The 23,980-nt window shown below is 35.8% G+C and overlaps 1 protein-coding gene across 9 annotated transcripts in view; it reads left to right on the top strand.

Moving 5' to 3' along the window:
* STXBP5 (syntaxin binding protein 5) overlaps window positions 1-23,980 on the top strand; it is a 181,028-nt gene that overhangs the window by 80,865 nt on the left and 76,183 nt on the right. For all 9 annotated transcript variants that reach the window (XR_004267725.1, XR_004267723.1, XR_004267722.1 and 6 more), the window contains exon 9: window positions 7,275-7,353. Coding sequence is in view for 5 of the 9 variants with exons in the window: in XM_032274510.1 (XP_032130401.1) it covers window positions 7,275-7,353 (79 nt within the window). In the remaining 4 variants the exon portion in view is untranslated. The remainder of the gene's footprint in view (window positions 1-7,274; window positions 7,354-23,980) is intronic.

The following is a 23,980-nucleotide window of genomic DNA, read 5'->3' as shown; positions in this document are numbered from 1 at the left end:
GCTTCCAGTGAGCACTTACTTAACACAGGAGGATTGTGCTGAGTCAGCCTCCAGTCACCAAGATTTGACTTCTGAAGAGCTCCAGAGAAACTCTCAGGGAGGGCTTTGTAATGATCAAGCCAGTCTTGCTAATAATCAGCTAGGCCAGTTGACAACCATCAGTAAAACTATGCACTGGTGGCTACCAGGGAAGTTTTGGGCCTTAAACAACACATCATAAACCCCATTGTCCTTTTCTTGGCCCAAAGTGAAGAAACAAAACAAAACAAAACAAAAAACAGATATTCAGGGGTCCAAGTCCAGCTGTAAATCAACTCTGTATACTCATTAAGGAGGGAACAACCCCCTATTTTAGACTAGCATTATTAATATTAGCAGTGTGATTCTTCAGTTTGTCTTTTTATTTTTTATAACATCACTGTTCAGTAGAAAGGTAATGTGAGCTCCATGTGTAATTCTAAATTTACTGGTAACCATATTAAAAACAGTAATAAGAAAGAGGTAAAACTAATTTTAATAACATTTTATTTAACCCCAAATATGCAAAATATTAGTTCATCATGGAATCAAATTATAATTATGTATGAAATTGAGATATTTTATTTTTTCCTACTAAATCTTTGAAATCTAGTGTGTACTTAGCACATCTTAACTTGGACTAGTCACATTTTAAGTTCCCCTTAGTGCACTTTAAGTGCACAGTAGACTCAATGCTACTCTACTGGATAGCTACGCTAGACTGAGAACATAACTGCAGTGTAACAAGTGTAGCACTTACAAAATACATTCTGCATTCTAACTGGCAAAATTAAAACTTTAGAAAACAGCTGTTTTGTCAGTGATAATCATTCGTTTTTAATAAATATTGATTCGTTGAATAAACTTATATTGAACACCTCCTGTGTACCAGAGATTAAATACTGAAAATATACTGCCCTGAAGAGCTCATCAAGTCAATGAAAATGATCTATAAACTGATAAATATGACACATTGTAATAAGTGCTGATAAAGACAGGTATACCATGTTGTAGAAACAAATAAGTGGTGACTGGATTTGGGTAAAAGGTGTTGGAATATTTATCAAATTCAGGGTATATGATCTTGGTCTTAAAGGATAATAGTGGTGGATAAGATAGCGAAGAGCAGGGCAAAGTTATCTTAGAAGTCACAAAGACATAATCAAAAGGGGGATGTTGTTGGAAAACTGCTAATAGTTTAATATGACCAGAGCTTAAAACGCCTTTGGGCAAATAACAGGAAATGAAAACAGAACCATGTACAGAGGCAAGATTATATATCAAAGTATAATAAAAAGTTTGAACTTCATAATGGACACCTAGTATAATTGAGTTTGTAGTGCGAAGCATTAAGTTTACCTCTTAACAATATCACTTTAAGGATAGTACATCAGGTGTGCCGGAGCCAGAAGAGGGTGGCTAATTAGGAAGCTTTGCATTAATAAACAAACAATGCACATATCATTAGAGGAAATGGGAAGAAATGGACATGTATGAATGAAATTCTGGAATTAGAATCAATAGGACTAAACCAATTATTTGTGGCTTGGTGATTTGAGGAGTTGGGAAATAGGTAATAGTAAGAAACAAGAAGAAATCAGATGTGGGATGGAAGTTTATGTGAGTTACTAAGCCAGGCTTTATAATTAATCAGATCTGTTAACTGACTGGTCAAGGTAGTTCCTGGATAGTTAAAAGAACAAGCACTTACTTATATTTGTTCCTCTGGTGGCACAGCATTTAAGAAATAAAATGACACCTAGTGGTGAAATCCTATAAATGTCTTTCCATTTGTATGTGCCTTATAAAATCATGGATAGTGCCTTATTATTCTATTTGATTTAGAAAATGGTTAGCCTAGAATTATAGATGAATAAATAAACCTGTCTAGACCATAAGCAGTAATCAGAGACATTATTTAAAACATCTTAGTTGCAAAGATATCAGAATATGCAGATCAAGGTTTTGTTGTTTTTTTACCAGCAAAATTATTACAGGATGATCACTCTAAACACTGCAACATTTTTCATCTACAGAGATAATGCAACTACTCTATTACCTTCCTCTCAGAGGAGCAGAAATGAAAGTTAACTTATAAAGGAATAAAAATCAGACTGGCTTAGACTTATAAGTCTGCATGCTAGAACACAGTAGAGCAGTATCAGACGACTACTGAGCAAGAAGAAAATTAAGAATTTTGTATCTAGCCAGGTTTTTTGCAAGATACAGAAGCTCAGACTTGGAATGGTTTAGCAAATACCATCTAATGCCTTTTAAAATTTGTTCCAGCCTCTGAAAGATTGGTGTTGAATATTGAAATAAGTTAAAGGAGTTATTTCTGAATAATTGTTTCACTTCATAAAACAAAATCATGTTTGAAGCTAAATGTAAAATTTGAGTCTATAATCCTAAATTCTATCATCAGCCTGCCTCTCCTGCCAGAACTCTGCATAGCAGAAAGATAAAAGCCGGCTGACCTTCTTCAGAGCAAACATTTACATTTTTTACTGAAAGGTCATATACATCTCTCTATAGATTGGAATAGAGGTTGAAGTTCTTAATTTATTCTATGTATGACACAAGGGACTACTTTTCAGATTTAAGCCTCCTTTTTTTCCATACATTTTCCTTTCAGTCTCTTTTCCACTTCAGCAATCCTTTCCTTTCCCCTGGCAGTTCTTTCCAGGTTTTTGGTCACTTCTGTCACTTCTTGGTTCTTGTAAATTGGGCTGTCAGAGATTCAAGATTCCATGTACTATCATTTCTTCACAAGCAGGGGAAAGGGATGATTCTCCAGGATCTTAAATTAAGATAGGATTAAGTGTCCATTACCAGTGTACAGATATATATTTATAAAAATTTAACATAGGTGATATTTTATACTAGTAAGGAGAGACTGATGGTTCAATAGAAAGAGTTGGCAAGTAAATATTTCTGTCAAAACTCATCTGATTGTATACTTTAAATATGTGCTCTTTGTTGTCTAACAGTTATAGCTCAGTAGAGCTATTAAACTTACACTCAGATGATTGATAGCTTATTAATAATTAAGAGGAAAATGTCTTTTCTGTACCAAAATACACATCACAAAAATGATTAATATAATAAATGAATCTAAAAATTATAAGAAAGAAAGATTCATGTAATTTTGTTATGGGTAAGAACTTTCCAAGCATAAAACCAGAGAGGGGAGTGACCAAAAAGACTGATAGTTTTTTTTTCATACACATGTGTATACTATTATACTTAAATGGGATCCTGTCATATCAGTTTCTTCTCCCTCAGCCTTTTCCAGTGTTAGCAACTCAATCTCCTTTTTTATCCCACCAGGTAAGCTATGTCAAAAATCTTAGATGTTCTTCCAAAAATACGTATATTTCTAAAATCATGTCTGTTAACACATATCCACACAAATGAACGTGAGATTATTTTTCTGATCATTGTTTTACAAAAATTAGGATTATATTAGTCTTTTTGCGTCTTTAATTTTTTTTTTGAGTACATAATAGGTACATGAGATACATTATGGGGTACATGAGGTACTTTGATCCAAGCAAGCATACCATGTGAAATAAGCACATCATGGAGAATGGGGTTTTAATACCCTCGAACATTTATCCTTTGACTTACAATAGGGTGACTGTAGTTCAATAATAATTGTACATTTTAAAATAACTTTTAAAGAGTGGAACTGGATTGTTTGTAACTCTTTTTTGCGTCTTAATCACTGTACTTTAGGAAAATTCCTCCAAATGTTGTGGCGTAGCTCTAATTCATTTAACTTAATGGCTTTGTAAGAGCCATTTTTTTTTTTTTTTTTTTGTATCATAGCTTATTCAGCTATTCCAAATTAATGGGTGTTTCCATTGTTTTCATTTCTTAACACTGCAAATTGTGCTGCAGTTACCATCTCTGTACATATGCCATAGGAATTGGTCCTTTTGTTTCTATGAAATAAATGCTTCATAGTACAGTTTCTATCAAATATTGAAGTTTTACTACTTATAATAAATGTTCTCAAACCATTTTTCAAAAAAGCTATATCCTTCAGATTTCTACCAGCCATGTATGAGTATCCCTTTTCCAACACCCTTGCCAGTAATAGGTGTTATAACTAATTTTACTCTTTTTTTTAACTTTCTGTTTGCTCAGGATCTCAAAGTTGGCCAGAAGTGAATGACTAGGGCCTTCTTCTTTCCTCACTCTTTCCTGAGCATACACAGCCTTTTAGACCCCATGAATGTGTCTAGTTCTCTGAGCTTTTCTTTTAAATTTCTGCCTGAGTTCTATTTGCTTCAACTGAAACTACAGCCTTAGGTAGCAGTACTGTAATACTTCTAGCAGATTGCTGTTATTCTGGAATGCCCTGAGGGTAGGGATTTTTGTCCCTTATATTTGAGGTCTGTGTCAAATGAAATAGCCACAGCACTTTGGGAATAGACTTTTCTAAGGAGCTGCAAGTTTGCACAAAATGTTGATTGTGCTGTAGCAAAAGTGGTTTTAACAGAGCTCCAAGAAAACTTCAGTCTTCTCTGTTGCCTGATACTACTGCACTTTCATGCTAGCCTCCCGCTGAGCTGGGTAGCCAGGGGATAGAAGTAGATCTTCCTTAAAAACATCACAGTTCTCTGTCCCCTGACCACTCATGTTACTGAAGTTCAGTAATTCCTAATGGGTAGATGATTTTTGATCTTATTAGTGGCTTGGTCGTTCTCCAGAGTTCTAAAATGGTTAACTTAGTTGTTTTACTAGTATTTTCATTTTTGTTGGAGAGCAAATTCACCAGGGTCCTCCTGTTACTGGTTGCATATATCTGAGTTACCAGCAGTGTATCTGTATGGATCTACAATAACGTTAATTCTTGCCTCCTCAGAAGAAAGTATTTGACTGAGGGGCATAAAGCAGAAAAAGGGACCAAGGCAAATTTCAGAGCAGGAATGAAATTTATTAAAAAGGCTTTATAACAGGGAAGAAATACTTGGAAGAGATCCAGCTGGGCAAATTGGAGAACAAGTGCAGTGTTTAACTCTGATCCTAGGACTTCAGAAGCTTGTCCCTTTCCCATGATTATTCCTTGGCGGGGGGCTGCCCATATGTGCAATGCCCTCCTTATTCTTGGGAGGTGAACATGTGCAGTGTGTTTAGGAATTTGTACACATGGCCATCTGAGGCTTTCCTCCCTTTTCCAGTGGAGTGCCTCCCGAAGGTCATACTCCACCATTTTGTCATACTGCACAGCCCTGGGAAGTTGCATCTCCCTGGCACTTGCATTCAGTTAACACTTCAGTGCAACAGGTTGGACCGTCAGGAAATGGGTTCTCTCTGTCACTGGCTGCCAATTTATCACTTTTAATGAGGCAGTGTGATAATTGTCAAACCATCACCTGACATTTCTAGAGCCCTCTCCTGCCCCACTCATACCTGTCTCCTACCTATAATATTTATCACCTTGGAAGTCGATCTTTTTGGTAGTTTCCTTAGCTGTTCATAGGTATTTAGGCTACCATGTGAACTTTAAGGTCACTTTGTCCAAATTTAAGAAAAGCTGTTTGAGATTCTAATTACATTAAATTTATAAATTAATTTTGGAAGACTTGATATTTTAGGATTTTATATATTTTTTAAATTGGAGCATGATAAGGCTGATAGACTTGATTATTTAGATGTGTAGTTCTGTACAATTTTTTAATTTGTAAGAATTCACTAGGGAAGATATTTGCAGCATACATGATTGACGAAATGTCAATAAGGTTGGAATATAAAATTTATTTTCTAATACAAGGAAAATTACATAGAAGCATTGATAAAGGACGGCAAGCTATTTTTTAAAAGAAGAAGTATACGTGACCATTAGGGATCAAAACAGATCAGATTAAAATAAGTTACCCTTTTTATTTAATGATCAGTGAAAGAAAAAAAAATATTGCTAGGGAAAGGATATGGCAAAATACTGTCTTATGCTGCGAATGGAACTATAAATTGACACAACCTCTCTGGAGTAAATCTTTACCAAGATATACTATATGCCAAACAATGTTTGTCACCAGGGATACCACAACAGAAAACAAATACGCTAAAATATTCGCTTTCCTGGCCGGGTGCGGTGGCTCGTAATCGATTACGCCCATAATCGCAGCACTTCAGGAGACTAAGATGAACAGCTCCCTTGAGCCCAGGAGTTTGATACCACTCTGATTAACATGGTAAAGCCCCATCTCTAAAAAAACTTTAAAAATATGTATCCAGACATGGTGGTATATACCTGTGGTCCAGTTAATTACTTGAGAGGCTGAGTTTGGAGGCTCACTTAAGCCCGGGAGGTTGAGGCTGCGCTGAGCCATGATCATGCCACTGTACTCCAACCTGGGCTACAGGAGTGAGACCTGTCTCAAAAAAAAAAAAAGAAAATTGCTTTCCTAGAATTTACATACCTGCCAGTTAGGCAAATAATAAACAAAGAAGTTAAATATAAAGGTTGCTAGAACGTGACAAGTACTATGGAGAAAAAATAAAGCTGTGAAAGAGGATTAAGAGATGTGGGTTAGGGATGAGTGTCAGGGATCCCTCAGACCATTCCCAAGTTAGGTGATTTGCCAGAAGAAATGTAATGTGGACAGTGATTAATCTCTAAAATATGGGATATAAATGCTTTGTTTTCTTTATTTTTTTAGTTTTCTGTAGTTCCTGCAGTAAACATGTAGAAATAGATAACTGAAATCAGCATTTTAAAAAATAATTAAATTTCTTTGACAAAAAGAGCCTCTGCCACATTTTATAGAAGTTGGTGTATTTTAGCAGTCTTTTTGGTATTACAGTGGATGGATTTACTTAAGGAGAATAAATGTAGGGTTTAACATTGCAGCTTGTCACATTAGGGTGAAAATGTGATTTAGATTTATTTTTCTCAAATCTTGCTGTTTTAAAATGAATTTATTTAGCAAATTGAAATTCTGTTTTGCTTATCTGCAATTAAGAACAATGGAAAAACTATCAGTTTCTCTGCTAGAATTTTATCACCTAGATGTACTTACTAAGTTATTTATTATTATATTTGCTTTTTAGCACCAAATTTCAAACGGTAACTTTGCCTGATTATTTTAAAAATATCTATTGTGTATTAAATGCTTCCTTTAAAATCATTTTAAAATGTTTCATGGTAGATTTCATTATATTTCACTTTAATTTTGTAAACTATCAATGTAAGAATGTAGAGTAACTTAGAATTTTAGAATTTAATGCAGGAAAATATATTTTAGGAAAACAGTTAAAGGATGGGAAGAAGCCAGAACCATGCAAACCTATCCTCAAGGTGGAATTCAAAACGACTAGATCTGGGTAAGATTTACTTCATTGCCAATATTTATTGTATATGATTCTTCAAATAGCATGGAAGGCTATTTTATCATTAATTTTGAAGGCCTACTTTACATGGTCTACCCTATTCTTAAATTTTATGCATTCTTTATTTAACAAAAGAGCAAACTTGTTAAATTTAGGGTAAAATACTTTTTTGTGTTCTTGTCTTTGGTGGTTTTGCTACATACCTTGAAAAGTTTGAATTATTTTTCCTGTTAAACCTGATACCTTCTCTAGATCAGTCTTCAATAACAATAGTGTTTGTTCACTAGTGATCATTGTAGAATAAAATGAAGAAAAAAAGCTTTAAAGTTTAACTTATATATGTTATGAAAGTTATACGTATTCGTCAGAATTGAATCTCATAAGAGTATCTGGCAGTTATGAAAACAAATACAGTTTAATATTAAAGAGAGTTTGTTGGCTGTATTTGAAGGCATTGATTGCTACTATATGAATTAGGTATGAAAATTAGATGGCTTAAACATTTGTATATTTTACATATATTTTTGTATGTGTCAAATGTTACATTAAAAATGCAATAAAGAAACTAAAATGTCTGAAAATTCTACATCTCTTTAACTTCTAAAACAAACCCTCTTATTTATGTTCTAGTTCCCCAGGAGAAGTATGTGGTTTTATTTACTGTGGCTTTTATTTACTATAGCTATGTAGACAGTGAATTTATGTAGTGTAATGCAGAGGTTCCCAAATTGTGGTCTCTTGGTCAACAGCATTAGCTGAGAACCTCTTTGAAATGCAAATTCTCAGATTCTACCCTAGACCTACAGAACCAGAAACTGGAGTAAGGACCTACCAATCTGCGTTTTAACTAGACCTACAGGAAATTCTGCTGTACTCTTAACATTTAGAAACACTGGTGTATTTTTTGTATACCAGTTTATAACCACAGGTATTACAACTGGCTCACTTGCTTTTTAATCTCATCTCCCATTTCAGTTCAACTCATTTGAGTTAAGGTACCAGGCTAAAAATATATGTAAGAATGTTGTTTTCTTTTCCTTCACTCTTTTTAGCCTTTGTTGAGATCCAGCAGATACGCTACATTCCAACAATAGATTAAATGAACTCTAAGAGGTATAGCATCTGTTTAATTGACTATGGCATCCTTCATTGTGTCACCTGTAGCACAGTTATCTGACTTCTTTGTGTTTCAATGTCTTTACTTATGACATAGATGGATAAAATGTCAGACATTAGTTGTGATTAATTGAGATGATAAAATATGTAAAACATTTCAAGCAATGCCTGGTACATAATAAACTCTATAAATAATTGAGAAACCATTTTTTTTTAAAGGAAATCCCCTGCTACTGATTGATTTTTATTTGTTACATTTGTCCTATGGCAAAGGAATTAAAATAGGAAAATCATGGTAGCAAATAAAAACAGGAAGGAAACCAGAAAAAAAAAACCTATGATTATAATACAAAATGAAATGAGTTGGCTAAATATTCAAATTAATAGTGACTAATTATGTTCTATTCTTATCTAGTCATTTTAACAAATATTGATTGGCAACAAAGCCAACAGTTCAGGGAAGATTTTTTTTCCTCTGTATTCTACCTGTTCCAGTTTTTACTCCTAAATGTTAATATTTATGAGTTCAGGTTTCTTCAAGATAGGAGTAATACTTTTCCTTTCATAGAATTAGAAATGAAAATTTATGGTTACAGTCATCCACTCCCTAACAGTGTCACGATCAGTCGTGGACTATATATACTATAACGGTCCCAATAAATTGTACCTTATTTTACTGTATGTTTCCTGTTTATATACACAAATACTTAGCATTATATTACAATTGCCTACAATACTTAGTACAGTAGTATGCTACACAGGTTTATAACTTAGGAGTAATAGGCTTTACAATATAGCCTAGATATGTAGTATATCATCTAGATTTGTGTAAGTCACACTCTGATGTTCGTACAATGACAAAATTGTCCATGGTGCATTCCTTAGAATGTATCCTTTGTCATTAAATGACATAGGTATACTGTTAAGTAGATCAAAAGGATCACTGTTTCCTTACAGTGTTTTCTAGTTTCTCAATTTCTTTGTCACCTAAGATGGGAAATTCAGTAAATTAAACATGGTCTTTTTTTTCTCTCAGTCCCTGGTCTCTTTCCTGGAAATAGCTTTCCACATTCTAATGTTCAGCCAAAATCGAGAACTATGCTACCCACTCCCACCTAGAGCAGAATCAGCCTCTATTCATTAAGCTGGGCGGTGCTCATCTTTTTCCTGTTCCTATCAGGTATCATGAACAGATGCCAATGGAATGTGTTGTACATACAGTTCCTGTTGGCAAGTTACCAAAGTTTATAAACAGCCGTCCTTTTATTCTCAGGGTCTTCTACATTTTCTTCTCTTTGCCTAGAAGGAATTTGAGGTGGATTCCCTATCATCCTTTGTGGCTCAGCAAAAATATGCAACCTTAAATATATTCTAGCCTCATTGGCCAGATTAGGTCCTCCAATAATATACTTTCAAAGCATGCAGTACTTTTTCTTTCTGCAACCTATACATGTCATTAGTAATGAAATTATTTATTGAATGTATGTCACCCCCGTTAGACATTCACCTCAGCGAAAGCCTTAGAGATACCTGTCTCACTTGTCATCGTTCAGCTCCTAGCATAGTGGTGCTGAATGTGAAGAAGATAGGCATGTGTACTGAAAAGATAGTGATAAAGGGTTACTGTTAAAAATGCTTAGTTTAACTCTGAGGCAAAGGCAAATTCTGACAAAAAATGGAATTGAGGTGTTACATAGCTTTTATTTTCCAATAAAATAAAACAAATAAAACTTAGATCTGGAGAAACCAGATTTTCTCTTGCATAGGGTAATAAAGCATTTTTATAGCAGTTTTATTAAGGACATAGAGCCAGTTCTTCCTTAGTAAGTCAGAAGTTAAATGTCGAGTCAATTCCATTGAAGTTGTTTCTTTGAGAAACTAATGTGAATCAGATGCGAAGTTCCATGGTGAATGGCAGTCAGCACATTACTGTGTGAACTCTGGAGTCAGACTATCTGGGTCTGAATCCCACTTCAGGTGTTCACTCATTGTGTAATCTTTGGCAAACCAAATAAGCCTTCTCTGCCTGGTGCTGTATCTGTAAAATGCAAATAATAATATTGTCTACTTCATTGGATTGTTAAAAAAATTAGATGAATATATAAAGCCTTGTAACATGCTTGTTGTATCAGCGGTCTCACATGCACTGGTTGTCTCAGATGTTTGATTACCTCTGACAAACGCCTACGATGCTTGTTCACTTATCGAGCTTCCACAAAGCAAGTGTAAAAGTGGCAAAGTTAACTGAATTTTATAACTGAAGAATCTAATACTCCTTCCTAAATTGAGAATCATATTTGAGAAAGAAAGGCTGTGATTTATTGCAGTGATTTTAAAAAATATACGTTAGTCCTTTTTGATATCAGAAAAAATCACATATGATGTTTCATTAGTGGGTTGTGAAAATAATTTTGCCAGTCGTGACTATCAGTTTCTAACTTATAAACTAGAATAGGAGATAGAAAACACTGCATGTTTTAAGGGTAAGTATTGATTCATGAAACTTTTATTGAATAGTATATATTTGTCTGTGTACTGGATCATGAAGTAAAATGCACTTCCTCCTGTGGGTCATGATTAAAATATGTGAAAGTCCCTGATTTAGTAGAAATAATTGACGATTTGGATTATTAGACTGGGGTCCAAATCCAAGTTCTACCACTTACTGTGTTATGTTTGGTAAGTTGCTTAACCTCACTGACCTTTTCTCCTTACTTTAGTAAACAGAGACAATAATTCCTACTTTATTAAATTTTTCATGAAGGACTAAATGAAATAATATATGTCTGGCACATTATAGGTGTTTGATAAACTCTAGTTCCTTTTCGCCCTACTTCTGCACTTTTCTTTTCACTTGTAGACTGTATAAGATGGTGTCAGTGGGGCCAAATTTTCAACAAGAAACAACTTTGGATGGATTCAAATAGGTTCTCAGATGAACTCTAGGGTTTTGAGCTACAGAACATCAGAAGAGTTAGTTTTCCTCAAAAATGATCACCAATCAAATAATTGTCAGCTTTGGGAAAAGCATCTCTTTATTATGCAAGCTAAAAGTGAATATTGGGTCCTTGAGCAAGATGGCTGACTAGAAGTGCCTGTTGCTAATCACCATCCCTCTCCCACACTCACACACAAAAAGACTAAAAAGAACAAACAACTAAAATTTGACTAGAGCCTCTGAAGGAAAGTGATGGAGTGCAGAAAGGGAGTGGCCAGTTCCCTGTGGAGTATGGCAACCCAGGATGACAGCATAGATGGGGAGCAAGACTCCCTAACTCTGCTGCCCTGTCTCCCCTATGGAGATCAACTTTAAGCCAGGAAGCACTTTTCCTTGTTGGAAAAACGTAAGCCATAGGCCCCCAACAGTTCCCATTACCACTGCAGGCACATGCAGTCCTTCTCTGGTAGAATTCTACAGTCCTCATAGGCCCTGATCCCAGTTTGTAGAGCTTCAAGAAATTTTCATGAAGCTGCATGGCTCCAGAGAATGAGTAATGTGCATACCCTTACCATCCCGTGACCCAGGCTGCTATGGTATGGTGCTATTTTGAAACTACAGCCAGTGCTTGAGAGCTCTCTGCTCAGGGGACCAGTAGCCACTTCATTTCTCCACTCTTGAAGGCTCTACTATCATTCCACCATGCTCACATAGGCAACTACAATGCCATGATCCCAGTTGCTCAGAGCCTGCAGCCAGAAACAGTTGTGGCTCTGGTGCCCATATCTATGTAGAATGCTGCCTCCGAAAAAAACAGATGATCCTGTACAATGGGAGAGGCATCCTGGGGCTGGCTGCAGCACTGCATGTCCTTATTCCTTGCTGGAAAAACAGTCCAGTAGACCCTCACCTGGCAGATCAGCACCTGAGCCAGTTGAACTGCCATGAACCTGTGCCTTCAGTAGGAATAAAAAGCTCAGCAAACCTGCCTTCATTAAGTTCACCCCCAAATCAACCTGAAAATCAGCCCATCAAGCCCAAACCTGTTTTAAGTGTACCACTGTTGCCACAGATGTCTACAGCCTAAGCCACTGAGGCACTCACAGACATTGCTGACAGGGATTGCAGCTGAAGAAATGGCATGGAGACTACACAATGCCTCCACCCAGAACCAAAGCCAATACACCTTGCCCAACTAACATTACAACCAGCATAATAGAAACGATCAGCAGAGACTATTATGAACAATTACATATCAACAAATTGAGTAATCTAAAAAAAAAGGTGTATAAATTTCTGGGCACATACAGCCTACCAAGATTGACTTAGGAACAAAATGGAAAATTTGAACAGACCAATAACAAATGAGGAAATTGAATCAGTAATAAAAGTAGTCTCCCAGTAATGAAAAGCCCAGATCTGGACAGATTCAGTGCTGAGTTTTACCAAACATACAAAGAAGAATATCAGTCCACCTCAAACTGTTTCAAAAAATCGATTGAAGAGGAGAGAATTCTCCGAAACTCGTTCTGTGAGGCCAGCATCACAATGATACTGAAACTCGGTAACAGACAACAAAAAAAGAAAACTACCAACAATACCTCTGATGAACATAGATGCAAAAATTTCTAACAAAGTGCTAGCAAACTGAATTAAACAATACATTAAAAAGATCACATACTACAATCAAGCGGGATTCGTCCTAGGGAATTACTTGTGCACTTACACCAGTTCTAGCCAACATAGTACTGGAAGTCCTAGCCAGAGCAATCAGGCAAGACAAAGACATCCTGAATGTAAAGGAGAGAGCCAAATTATCCCTCTTTGCAAACAGAATAACATTACATATATAGAAAATCTTGAAGATTCCACTGAAAAACTGTTAAAACTTTTAAGTGAATTTAGTAAAGTTGCAGGATAGAAAAATCAGTGTTCAGTAATCAGTAACATTTCTGGATGCTAATAGTGAACTATCTGAAAAAGAAGTCAAGACAATAATTCCATTTACAATAGTTACTGAAAAAAGATAGGATTAAATTTAACAGAGGAGGTAAAATATATCTACACTGAAAACTATAAAACATTGAGGAAAGAAATTGAAGTGCACAAATGGGACTGTATCTCTTTTTCATGGACTGGAAGAATTTATATTGTCAAAATGTCCATACTACCCAAAGTAAGCTATAGATTCCATGTAATTCCTACATAAAACCAATGACATTGTTCACAAAAATAGAAAAAAGGTTTCTAAAATTCATATGAAACCATAAAAGATTTTAAATAGTGAAAGTAATATTTATCCAAACAAGTAAACGCAAAACACAGAACAAAAGACATTACACTACCAGCTTCAAAACATAGTACAAAACCATAGTAATCAAAACAGCATGGTATTGGCCTAAAAAGAGACACATAGACCAATGGAGTGGAATAGAGAGCCCAGAAATTAATGTCTGTATCCGTAGCCAGCTGATTTTCAACAAAGATATGAATAACAAAAATTAGGGAAAGGACATTCTTTTCAGTAAATGGTGCTGGGAAAATAGGATATCCACATGTGTAAGACTAAAACCACACCCCTATCTTTCACCATACACAAAAATCTGCTAAAAAATGTATTAAAAATGTAAATGTAAGACCCGAAACTATGAAACTATTGGAAGAGTACATGGGAAATACTTCATGACATGGGCATGGATTTTTTTGGATAGGACCTCAAAAGTGCAGGCAACAAAAGCCAAAATAGACAAATGTAATTACAGCAAATTAAAAAGATCCTTCAGCACAAAGGAAACAATTAACAAAGTGAAAATACAGTCTACAGAATGGGAGAAAATATTTGTAAACTATACATCTAGCTAAAGATTAATTATAGAATTTTAATTACAGAATAAGGAACACAGATCAATAGCCAAAAAAAAAAAAATCTGATTAAAAAATGGACAGAAAACCTTTAATAGACATTCCTCAAAAGAAATACAAATGACCAACCAGGCATATGAAAAAATGTTCGACATAACTAATCATCAGAGAAATAGAAATAATACCATGATAATATATCACTTCACTCCAGTTAGAATGGCAGCTGTCAAAGAAGACAAACAATAAGTGTTAGTATGTGCAAAAACAGGAACCCACACATATAATTGGTGGAATGTAAATTAGTACAGCCATTATGGAAAATCATATGGAGATTATTCAAAAAGTTAAAAATAGAACTACCATATGATCCAGCAATCTCATTACTTGATAGATATCTGAGGGAAATGAAATCAGTATGTTGAAGCAATATCTGTACTCCCATAATCCTTTTGTGATCATGCCACTTGGTCTTCCATCTGTTAAGAAAAAGTCCACAGACATTTGTATGTAATTTCATCTAATGAGTGAAGATCTCTCTGAGTTTATGGACTTTTAAAGTTTGAAGTGCCTCATCAGTTAACCTTACCCTTTTTCATGTTACTTTTAGTATGTCAGTCAAAAAGTTTTAACCTTAGTTTATTTTTATTTTATTACTGTCTTCAGAAATAGTCATTCTACAACTCACTCCAGATTTATCTATAGTATCTTTATTCTCTCAAAACTAGAATATTTTCTCCCAGTCTTAATCCCCAGATCTCACACCTATGATAAACTACCATTTGCTTTATTATTTTTAAGATAACATTTTGACTTGTATTTGCTTAGCACAATTCTGGTGTCTTCTCCCTACACTGTATAATAAATTAGCGAATAATTCTACCTGCAATAACTGGTCAAATACAGGGAACAATCAAGCCAGCTCGCATAGTGAGATTACCACACTACTTTGTGTTCTTGTGACTTCAGACCTGCTGCTGCTTTATTTTTAATCACCTGTCTCAAGAAAGGTGACTATTATAGCTTTGTGTTACAATCTCATATTGCCAGAAAACTATGTCTACTAGATTGATAACTCTGTCTTTTGACATTAGAACACCTCCTTTAGTAGCTGTGTAAGTATATGCCCAAGATTGCGCTCATCCATGACTTCTATTAATTTCAGGTGCTACAATCCTTGCCTCTATTTTTAGGCTATTCCCTATATTTGTTTTTTAAGTCATCACTATTGAAACTGATATTACATATATAATGAAACTTACTGTTATACAAATCCATTTTTATATCATTGACATGGTTTTCTTAACTTTGAAAGTTGACATTTAATAAGCCCTTGAAATACGTGTGACCAGTAGTAATTACTAAAATGGCTGTGATATCGCTTGAATATAAGAAAAAGGAAAAGGGAGCACCTACAATATGGTTTCCTGCCAGCTCAGAACCCTTAAGAGTCAAAACTCCCAGCACTGGTATTTTATCTTGAAAGTCACCAAAATAGAAAGTAGAAAAGAGGCCTAGGAGATTCTGAACAGGCACACAGGTACAAAAAGAAAGCCAGCATAATACGAGATCATTTGGTTTGATAGTTTGGGGCTACAGAAAGATTGATGAGAATGATAATGGAAGGCAAGGAGATATATTGTAGGAAGGATTAATTTGTGAGATTGCCTTATTAGCATCATTTCAAACATGAGCCAGGATGTAGGGACATTAAAAGAAAGAAAAACAAGACCAGGTGAGGTGGCTTGTGCCTGTAATCCCATCACTTTGGGAGGCCAAGGTGGGTGGATCACGAGGTCGCGAGTTTGAGAGCAGCCTGGCCGGTAGGGTGAAACCCCATCTCTAGTAAAAATACAGAAATTAGCCAGGCATGGTGGCACGCACCTGTAATCCCAGTTACTCAGGAGACAGAGGCAGGAGAATTGCTCGAACCCAGAAGGCAGAAGTTGCAGTGAGCGGAGATAGCTCCATAGCACCATTGCACTTTTTTTTTTTTTTTTGAGACTTGCAGCAACAGAGCAAGTCTCAAAAAGAAGGAAGGAAGGAAGGAATGAGGGAGGGAGGGATGGAGGGAGGGAAGGAGGGAAGGAATGAGGGAGGGAGGGAAGGAAGGAAAGAAGGAAAGAAGGAAGGAAGGAAGGAAAAGATTGCTGGATTCACAAGGGAAAATGCATACTAGTGTATAACATGTATCTGGTGAGATACAGGTATCAATTATGTGTCATTAGGAGGAGTAAGGTATAGGTTTTCATTTTTATTTAAGGTAGGGAAGATCAGCATGTGATTAATGCCAGAGAAGGAAAATGTGGCTTGAATCAGAGACTGAAAAGAAAAAGGGAATAATTTTGAATAATGTCAGAGTGAATCCAAAGTGCAGATAGGAAAAGAAGATAGATTTCATAAATATTAAAGGGGTTGTCATATGATTATAAGTTCTTTCACAAAAATTTTTTTTCACCACAGAAGCAAAGGTCTTCAGATAAGGTTTTGGATCTTGAAGTGGAACATTGAAGTAGAGGAAATAGATGACAAGTTTAAAAAGTGCAATAAGGCCAGGCACGGTGGCTCACACTAGTAATTCCAGCACTTTGGGAGACCGAGATGGGTCAATCACGAGGTCAGGAGATCTAAACTATCCTGGCCAACAGGGTGAAACCTCGTCTCTACTAAAAATACAAAAAATTAGCTGGGTGTGTTGGTGCACCCTGTAATCCCAGCTACTCAGGAGGCTGAGGCAGGATAATTGCTCAAACCAGGGAGGTGGAGGTTACAGTGAGCCGAGATCATGCCGCTGCACTTCAGCCTGGCAATAGAGTGAGACTCTGTCTCAAAAAAAAAAAAGAAGTGCAATAGAGGTGAGTGTGCTGGCTAAGGATGGAGTAAAGCAGGAGCAAGAATTTTTTTATCTGTTCTGAGACTTTTTTCCTGATACATATAAATTTTTACTTTGTATATTCTTAATATGCCTGTTTGGTATTTTTTCTTCTATTATGTCTAAAGCATTACTATTTTTAACCAGCTTATGATGTAATAGTTTAAGAGCTATGTAGTTTACTCAAGCATTTATTCTTTTGTTGAACATTTTTCTTGATTTTATAATCAGTTTTTTTACATATTAAATAAAAATATAGGAGTGAGTATACTTTCCTTTTTGATTTCATAGATAGTAATAAAAATATTTTGTTGAATTATTTTATTACAATGAATTTCCCATGGTGACATTTCGAAGGAAAGAGGTTTTCTATGGCTCTTGACAAATTGCCATATTGCTTTTCGAAATTATCTGTGTATACCTTAAAGAAGTGAGTATCAAATACACCAGTTTCGAAGTTTGATCAGTATAGGATAATTTTTGTTTTATTTTGTAATTTAATACTGATGAGGTTTTGCTGTGTCCTTACTCAAATCCCATCTTGAGTTGTAATTCCTGTGTTCCCCATGTGTAGAGGGAGGTATCTAGTGGGAGGTAATTGAATCATGGGGGCAGTTTCCCGCATGCTATTCTCATGATAGTAAGTTCTCATGAGATCTGATGCTTTTATAAGAGGCTTCCCCCTTCGCTAGGCTCTCCACCATGCTAAGGACATGTTTTCTTCTCCCTCCACCATGACGGTAAGTTTCCTGAGGCTTCCCCAGTCATGCTGAACTGTGAGTCAATTAAACCTCTTTTCTTTATAAGTTACTCAGCTTCAGATATGCCTTTATTAGCAGCACGAGAACTAATACAGTAAATTGGTACCAGGAGTGGGGCACTGCTGTAAAGCTATCCAAAAATGTGGCAGTGACTACAGAACTGGGTAACACACAGAGTCTAGAACAGTTTGAAGGGCTCAGAGGAAGACAGAAAGATGTGGTAAAGTTTGCAACTTCCTGGAGACTTGAAGGATTCAGAAGACAGAAGGATGTGGGAAAGTTTCAGACTTCCCAGAGATTTGTTGAATGGCTTTGACCAAAATGCTGAGAGTGATATGGACAATGACGTCCAGGCTGAGGTGGTCTCAGATGGAGCTGAGGGACTTGTTGGGTACTGGAGCAAAAGTGAGTCTTACTGTGCTTTAGCAAAGAGACTGGTGGCTTTTTGCCCCTGTCAGAGAGATCTGTGGAACTTTAAACTTGAGAGAGATGATTTGGTGTATCTGGTGAAAAAAATTTCTAAGCAGGAAAGTGTTCAAGAGGAAGCAGAGCATAAAAGTTTGAAAATTTTGCAGTCTGATGACGCACTAGAAAAAAAAATCCATTTTCTGGGAAGAAATTTAAGCCTACTACAGAAATTTGCATAAGTAACAAGGTGCTGAATGTTAATCACCAAGACCATGGGATAAATGCTTCCAGGGCTAGTCCCTTCTATCACAGGCTGGAGGCCTAGGAGGAAAAAAATAGTTTTGAGGGCTGGGCCCAGGGCCTTACTGCTTTGTGCAGTCTTAGGACTTGATGCCCTGTGTCCCAGCCATGGCTAAAAGGGGTCAACATAGAGCTCAGGCCATTGCTTCAGAGGGTGCACACCCCAGGCCTTGGTGGCTTACATGTGGTGTTGGGTCTGCAAGTACACAAAAGTCAAAAATTGAGGTTTGGGAATCTCCACCTAGATTTCAGAGGGTATACGGAAGTGCCTGTATTTCCAGGCAGAAGTTTGCTGCAGGGGTAGAGGCCTCATGGAGAACTTCTGCTAGGGTAGTGTGGAAGGTAAATGTGGAGTCAGAGCCCTGACACAGAGTCCCCACTGGGACACTTCCTAGTAGAGTTGTTAGAAGAGGGCCACCATTCTCCAGACCCCAGAATGGTAGATCCACTGACAGCTTGCACCATACGCCTGGAAAAGCTGCAGACTCTCAGCACCGACCCATAACAGCCAAGAAGGGTCTATACCCTGCAGAGCCGCAGGGATGGAGCTGGTCAAGACCACAGGAACCCACCTTTTGCATCAGCGTGACCTGGATGTGAGACTTGAAGTCAAAGGAGATAATTTTGGAAATTTAAGGTTTATTGATTGCCCATTTGAATTTCGGACTTGTATGGGGCCTGTAGCCCCTTAATTTTGGCCAATTTCTCCTATTTGGGATGGGGTGTACTACCCAATGCCTGTACCCCCATTGTATCTAGCTAGAGTTACGTGGTTTCATGTTGAATCCAGAACATGAGGGGGTATGAGGTTTGCATTGAGATCCTCAGTAACATCCTCACATTCCTCCCACAAAGCCACAATGACAGAATAGGCCAAGTAATCGTATTAGAAATCTCAACTTGTGTGCAAGCCTTAGTGTTGCTCAAATTATGGCTGTAAAGAGTTCCTGTGTGCTAAATGATCTGAGACAAGAGAAGTACAGAAATCAAGAGTGAACATAGAAACTGGAATGCCACTTGACATTGTTGCAACATTTACGTGCACATTCATAGCTTGTAGTGTGTGTTTGTTTTACAAAAGCATAGCTTTTCAACAAATTAAAAAAAATATTGAATAGTTCTTGACCACAGTTTGTAAAGCAGTATTCAAGACAACATGTATTTAGGCAAGTGCTTCAAAGTCATCTTCTGATATTTTCAATTTTATTTCTTTTTTCTTCTCAGCCCTTATTTTAAAGAGATAGATTTTTGAAATTGTTGTTTTGGATTATTTCATTTCAATTTGATAGCTTAAAAAACTTGAAAAAATGTATTAATATTTTTAAGTGTCCTTCACAAGTTTATTACTTTAACAATTTATGCACATGAACCTATTTTAATTAACATGTAATCTATAAAATAAATCTAAACTTTTTATTTTCTGTGAAAAATAATACCAAATAGGAAAGTATGAAATTCTATTAGACTATTCAAATTAGTTTATATTTATAATTTGAGTTAAGACTTTTAGGAATTTGATATGGGTTCTTGTTAAATCAGTAATTATTTATTCATTCAGGAAATATGTATTTCTTTGGACTTTCTGCCAAGCACTAGGAATAGAGTGGTAAAGTTTAGGTATTAGTTTGCAGGTAGCTCTCAAGAGCTAAGGAATAATGCTGCTTACCAAATATATAGTTATTAAGTGTTCCCTCTATAATGGAATTGTACATTTTCATTTGAAAAAAAAAATTGTTGTGCATTAGGTAAAATCAGTAATGAGGACAATTAGTAATGTAGACAATGTGATATGAGATTGACTATTTAGAGCATTTCCAAACCATTAAGTCTGGTGAGGCAGTGTAGGGTTAGTGATATTTTAAATATTTCTCTGACAAACACCTTGGGGTACCTAGCTAAGGTTTGGGGGATGCAGAGGTAAAACATGCAGAGGGAAATCAGATAAACAATGACAGTGAAGTGTGGTAATGCTGAGTAGAGGTATGCAGAAGGTACCTAGGAACATGGAAGGGGCTTCCAACTCTGTCAGGGTGGGCAGGCTAGGAAAGGTTTCTCTGAGGAGATGATGATGATTGGAATGAGTTTTGAAGGAGGAACAGGAACTGACTAAACAGAAAATGAGGGAAAGTACATCTCTCAGTCAGTGAACAACTCATCTGAATGCCATTGTACGAAAGTAATTGTGGAAATGAAAAGGAGGAGACAGATTCTACAGATCCTAATGGAGTAAACAGGATGTGTCTGCAGGATTTGGAGTCCTTTCTCCCATTACCATGTTCTGCCTTACTGTGCTGCTGCCCCATTGGCCTTTTAGTTCCTCAGATACACCCAGCTCCTTTCTGACTTCAGATCTTTGCAGTGGCTATTCCTGCTGACTAGAGTGGACCTCATTTTTCCACAAATCCAGTTCTTTGAATGGCTGGCTCCTTTTCGTTCAGGTCCCAGCCCATCTGCCATCCCTTCTGGGGCCTGTCCTCACCATGCGATCTCATGTTGCTCCTGTGGCCCTGCCCTCATAGTCAGCCTACCACTTAGCCTTGTGTTGATCTTCACAGTATTAATACCTATCATAGTGTGTTGTCTGCCTAGACTAGACATAGGAGCACTGTTTTATTCCCTGGAACACAGGTGCTAAAAATATTTCAGCAAAGGAATAGGTAGTATTATGGAGCTGAGTTTAGCAAATTAGTTATACAAGTGGCTTTTTGGATAGAAGTGGCACTTTGAAATGAAGAAGACATCATACGGAAACACAGCTTCAGCTGAACCTGTTGTTAAGGCAGGCCTGGGAAGGTGATCATTGGCAGAAAGCATGTGTACTCCATCAAGTGTCTAGTTTGTTAAAAAAAATCTAATCAAACGATGAGGCTTCCAGACTGACAACTTTCTAACCTGGCTGTCTTCCAAAATGAGAAGGGTCTGGGTTAACACTCAATATAATTAAAAGGGATACTACTAAAATTCTACTTAAAGTAATAGAATAAAAACTATTATCTCTAGACTTTCTTATAACATCAAACAGCTTACCTTTTTATTTTTTTTTAAAGGAAAATATTCTTCACCTCTGTAATTCATGTTACCTAGAAAAAATTTAGATCCCTAGAACTTTTAATAAAATTTCAAATGCCTCCAAACCTGAAAATTCATAATTTTTGCTGTGTAGTGCTAAAATATTGAACTTTATTTTATCATTGTATTTATGACTGATTTTTTTTAAAACAATCACTAATATTTATGCTTCAAGCTGGGGACATTATAAGGAAAAAAGAGATAATCTATGAAGGTTCACAGGTTGGATGGTTCTTGTCTGGCAGTCAGATAGTTTTAAAGAGACAGCACATAAAATAGAACAAGTAAAGTAGATTTGCCAAATATTTATTATTATGGAAAAAATTACCTTGACGACAGGTCAGTTGGCATTTCTTTCGGACTCTTTCTCTTTTGTAAATATATATATGTATATATATTTTTTTCTCTTAAGTTTAGAAAATAAGTACAGGCAGCTTACTACTTGCTTTCTGAGTATAAACCTAAGTAGCTACCATAGTGTCAAGATTGTATAAACTGGTCACCTACCCAGTTTGATCTCCTTGGGCGCTTTTTAGACATTTTATTCTGTAACGTGCAGCTATCATCTTCATTGTTCTGATGTTAATATGTTTTTTTTTTTTTTTAAAAAAAGGTTATATTTAAAAGAATACTTATCAGCTGTTGTAGAAATAGTACATATAGAATACCTGGCTCAATTCTCCCAATCTATAAATTTAACAAGTATTAGTTACCCATGGGTCCCTTCATCCCTGTCCTTGGATTATTTTAATTCAGTTGCATATTGTATCTCAAAATATAAAAGATAGGAGATATATTATTCTACTAATTCATTGTATGTGATAAAAAGTGGAAGAAAATTAAATATACTTTCCTGAGCACAGTCATCATAATCACAGTATGCTGAGAGGTTGAAACACTGAATATATGGCTATGGTTCTACTTAGGATAACATTTTAAGCTCCCTAAGTGCAATTTAGGTAGAGAAACATTACCCAAATGAATCAGTGGTAAAAAAAAAATAAATGATAGTAGTGAATGATTAGTGCAATACACATTTCTATTCATTCATTCCTTTGAAAAAATATTAATTCCTACCCACTATGTGGCTGGCACTGTTCCAGGCACTGTTGTGGATACAGCAATGAACAAAACACACAAAACCACTGCCCTCATAAAGCATACATTTTGATGGGAAAAACAGTAAGCAAAATAAATCTGTGTAGTGATAACTGCTATGGAAAAAATAAAGCAAGGAAGGACACATAAGGGTATAGTTTTATAAAAGTATTATGTACACAAGTACATACATGTATTGCATTGATATTTATATTTACTTATGAACTACATATCCATATGATTACCAGTCCAATTAAATTTATGTGAAGTTGATGTACTCTTGTTTTAGATAAAAATAAATATAATTTAGTGGTTTTAATGGGTTTTGTTTCTCACACATCCTGAAGAGAAATTTTCATAATGGATGAAAATGACAATTTGATGATATAATAATAATAGGAAACTCTTACTATGAGCCAGGTACTGTCCAGTTTAAGAATTACCTGAGATTAGATACTTATCACTGTATATCCGTTTTATACACGTAGAAGCTAGGAACATAGAGGGAAGCAGCTTGCTGAAGATTATGCAGAAGTTAAGCCAGAGCTAAGATTTAAATGCAGGTGGTTTAGTTCCAGAACTAGCACTTTTAACCATTGGATATTATTACATATGGCTTGTAGAAGACGTGAAGACTAAAAATTCAATAAATGGAAAAGAAGGAAGTAACATTATGAATAATGAGTGAGGAGGAAGATAGATACACTGGCCTTAGATTAAGCATTTAAAAACCAAGAAATCATAAATGGAGATATTTTAGAAATAATATACAGAAAATTTAAATCATCTGTATAATGTATCATAAATAGCTTCACTACCAGTAAATGGAAAGAAAAGTCAAATGCATGGGAATATACCCAGACTATAATATATGAAAAAAATAAGCATATATTAATAGTTTAAAAAATGGGCCTAGTTAAATAATTTAGATTTAATAATGACTAATAGGGAGAGTGGGAAAATTAGATATAACAGAATTATAAGGTTAATTAGAATTATCAGGCTGGCAACTGATAAATGTATGTATGGGAGCTATGGTTTGAAAGTGTGTCAGCCAAGGTTCTAGAAGAAATTAAGGTATACAGGAAATGATTTGAGTGTCTCTTACAGTTCTTTCCTCAGTGATTTGTATTGAGTACAATTCTTGATGCATCCTTGAGAATTTAATCCATTATATGCAATGGACCCCTCAAGGCATTA

The sequence above is a fragment of the Sapajus apella genome, unplaced genomic scaffold (assembly GCF_009761245.1).
Source record: "Sapajus apella isolate SASKATOON/1434 unplaced genomic scaffold, GSC_monkey_1.0 scaffold6, whole genome shotgun sequence".
Taxonomy (NCBI): Eukaryota; Metazoa; Chordata; class Mammalia; order Primates; family Cebidae; genus Sapajus; species Sapajus apella.
This window is presented reverse-complemented; position numbering and strand designations above follow the sequence as displayed.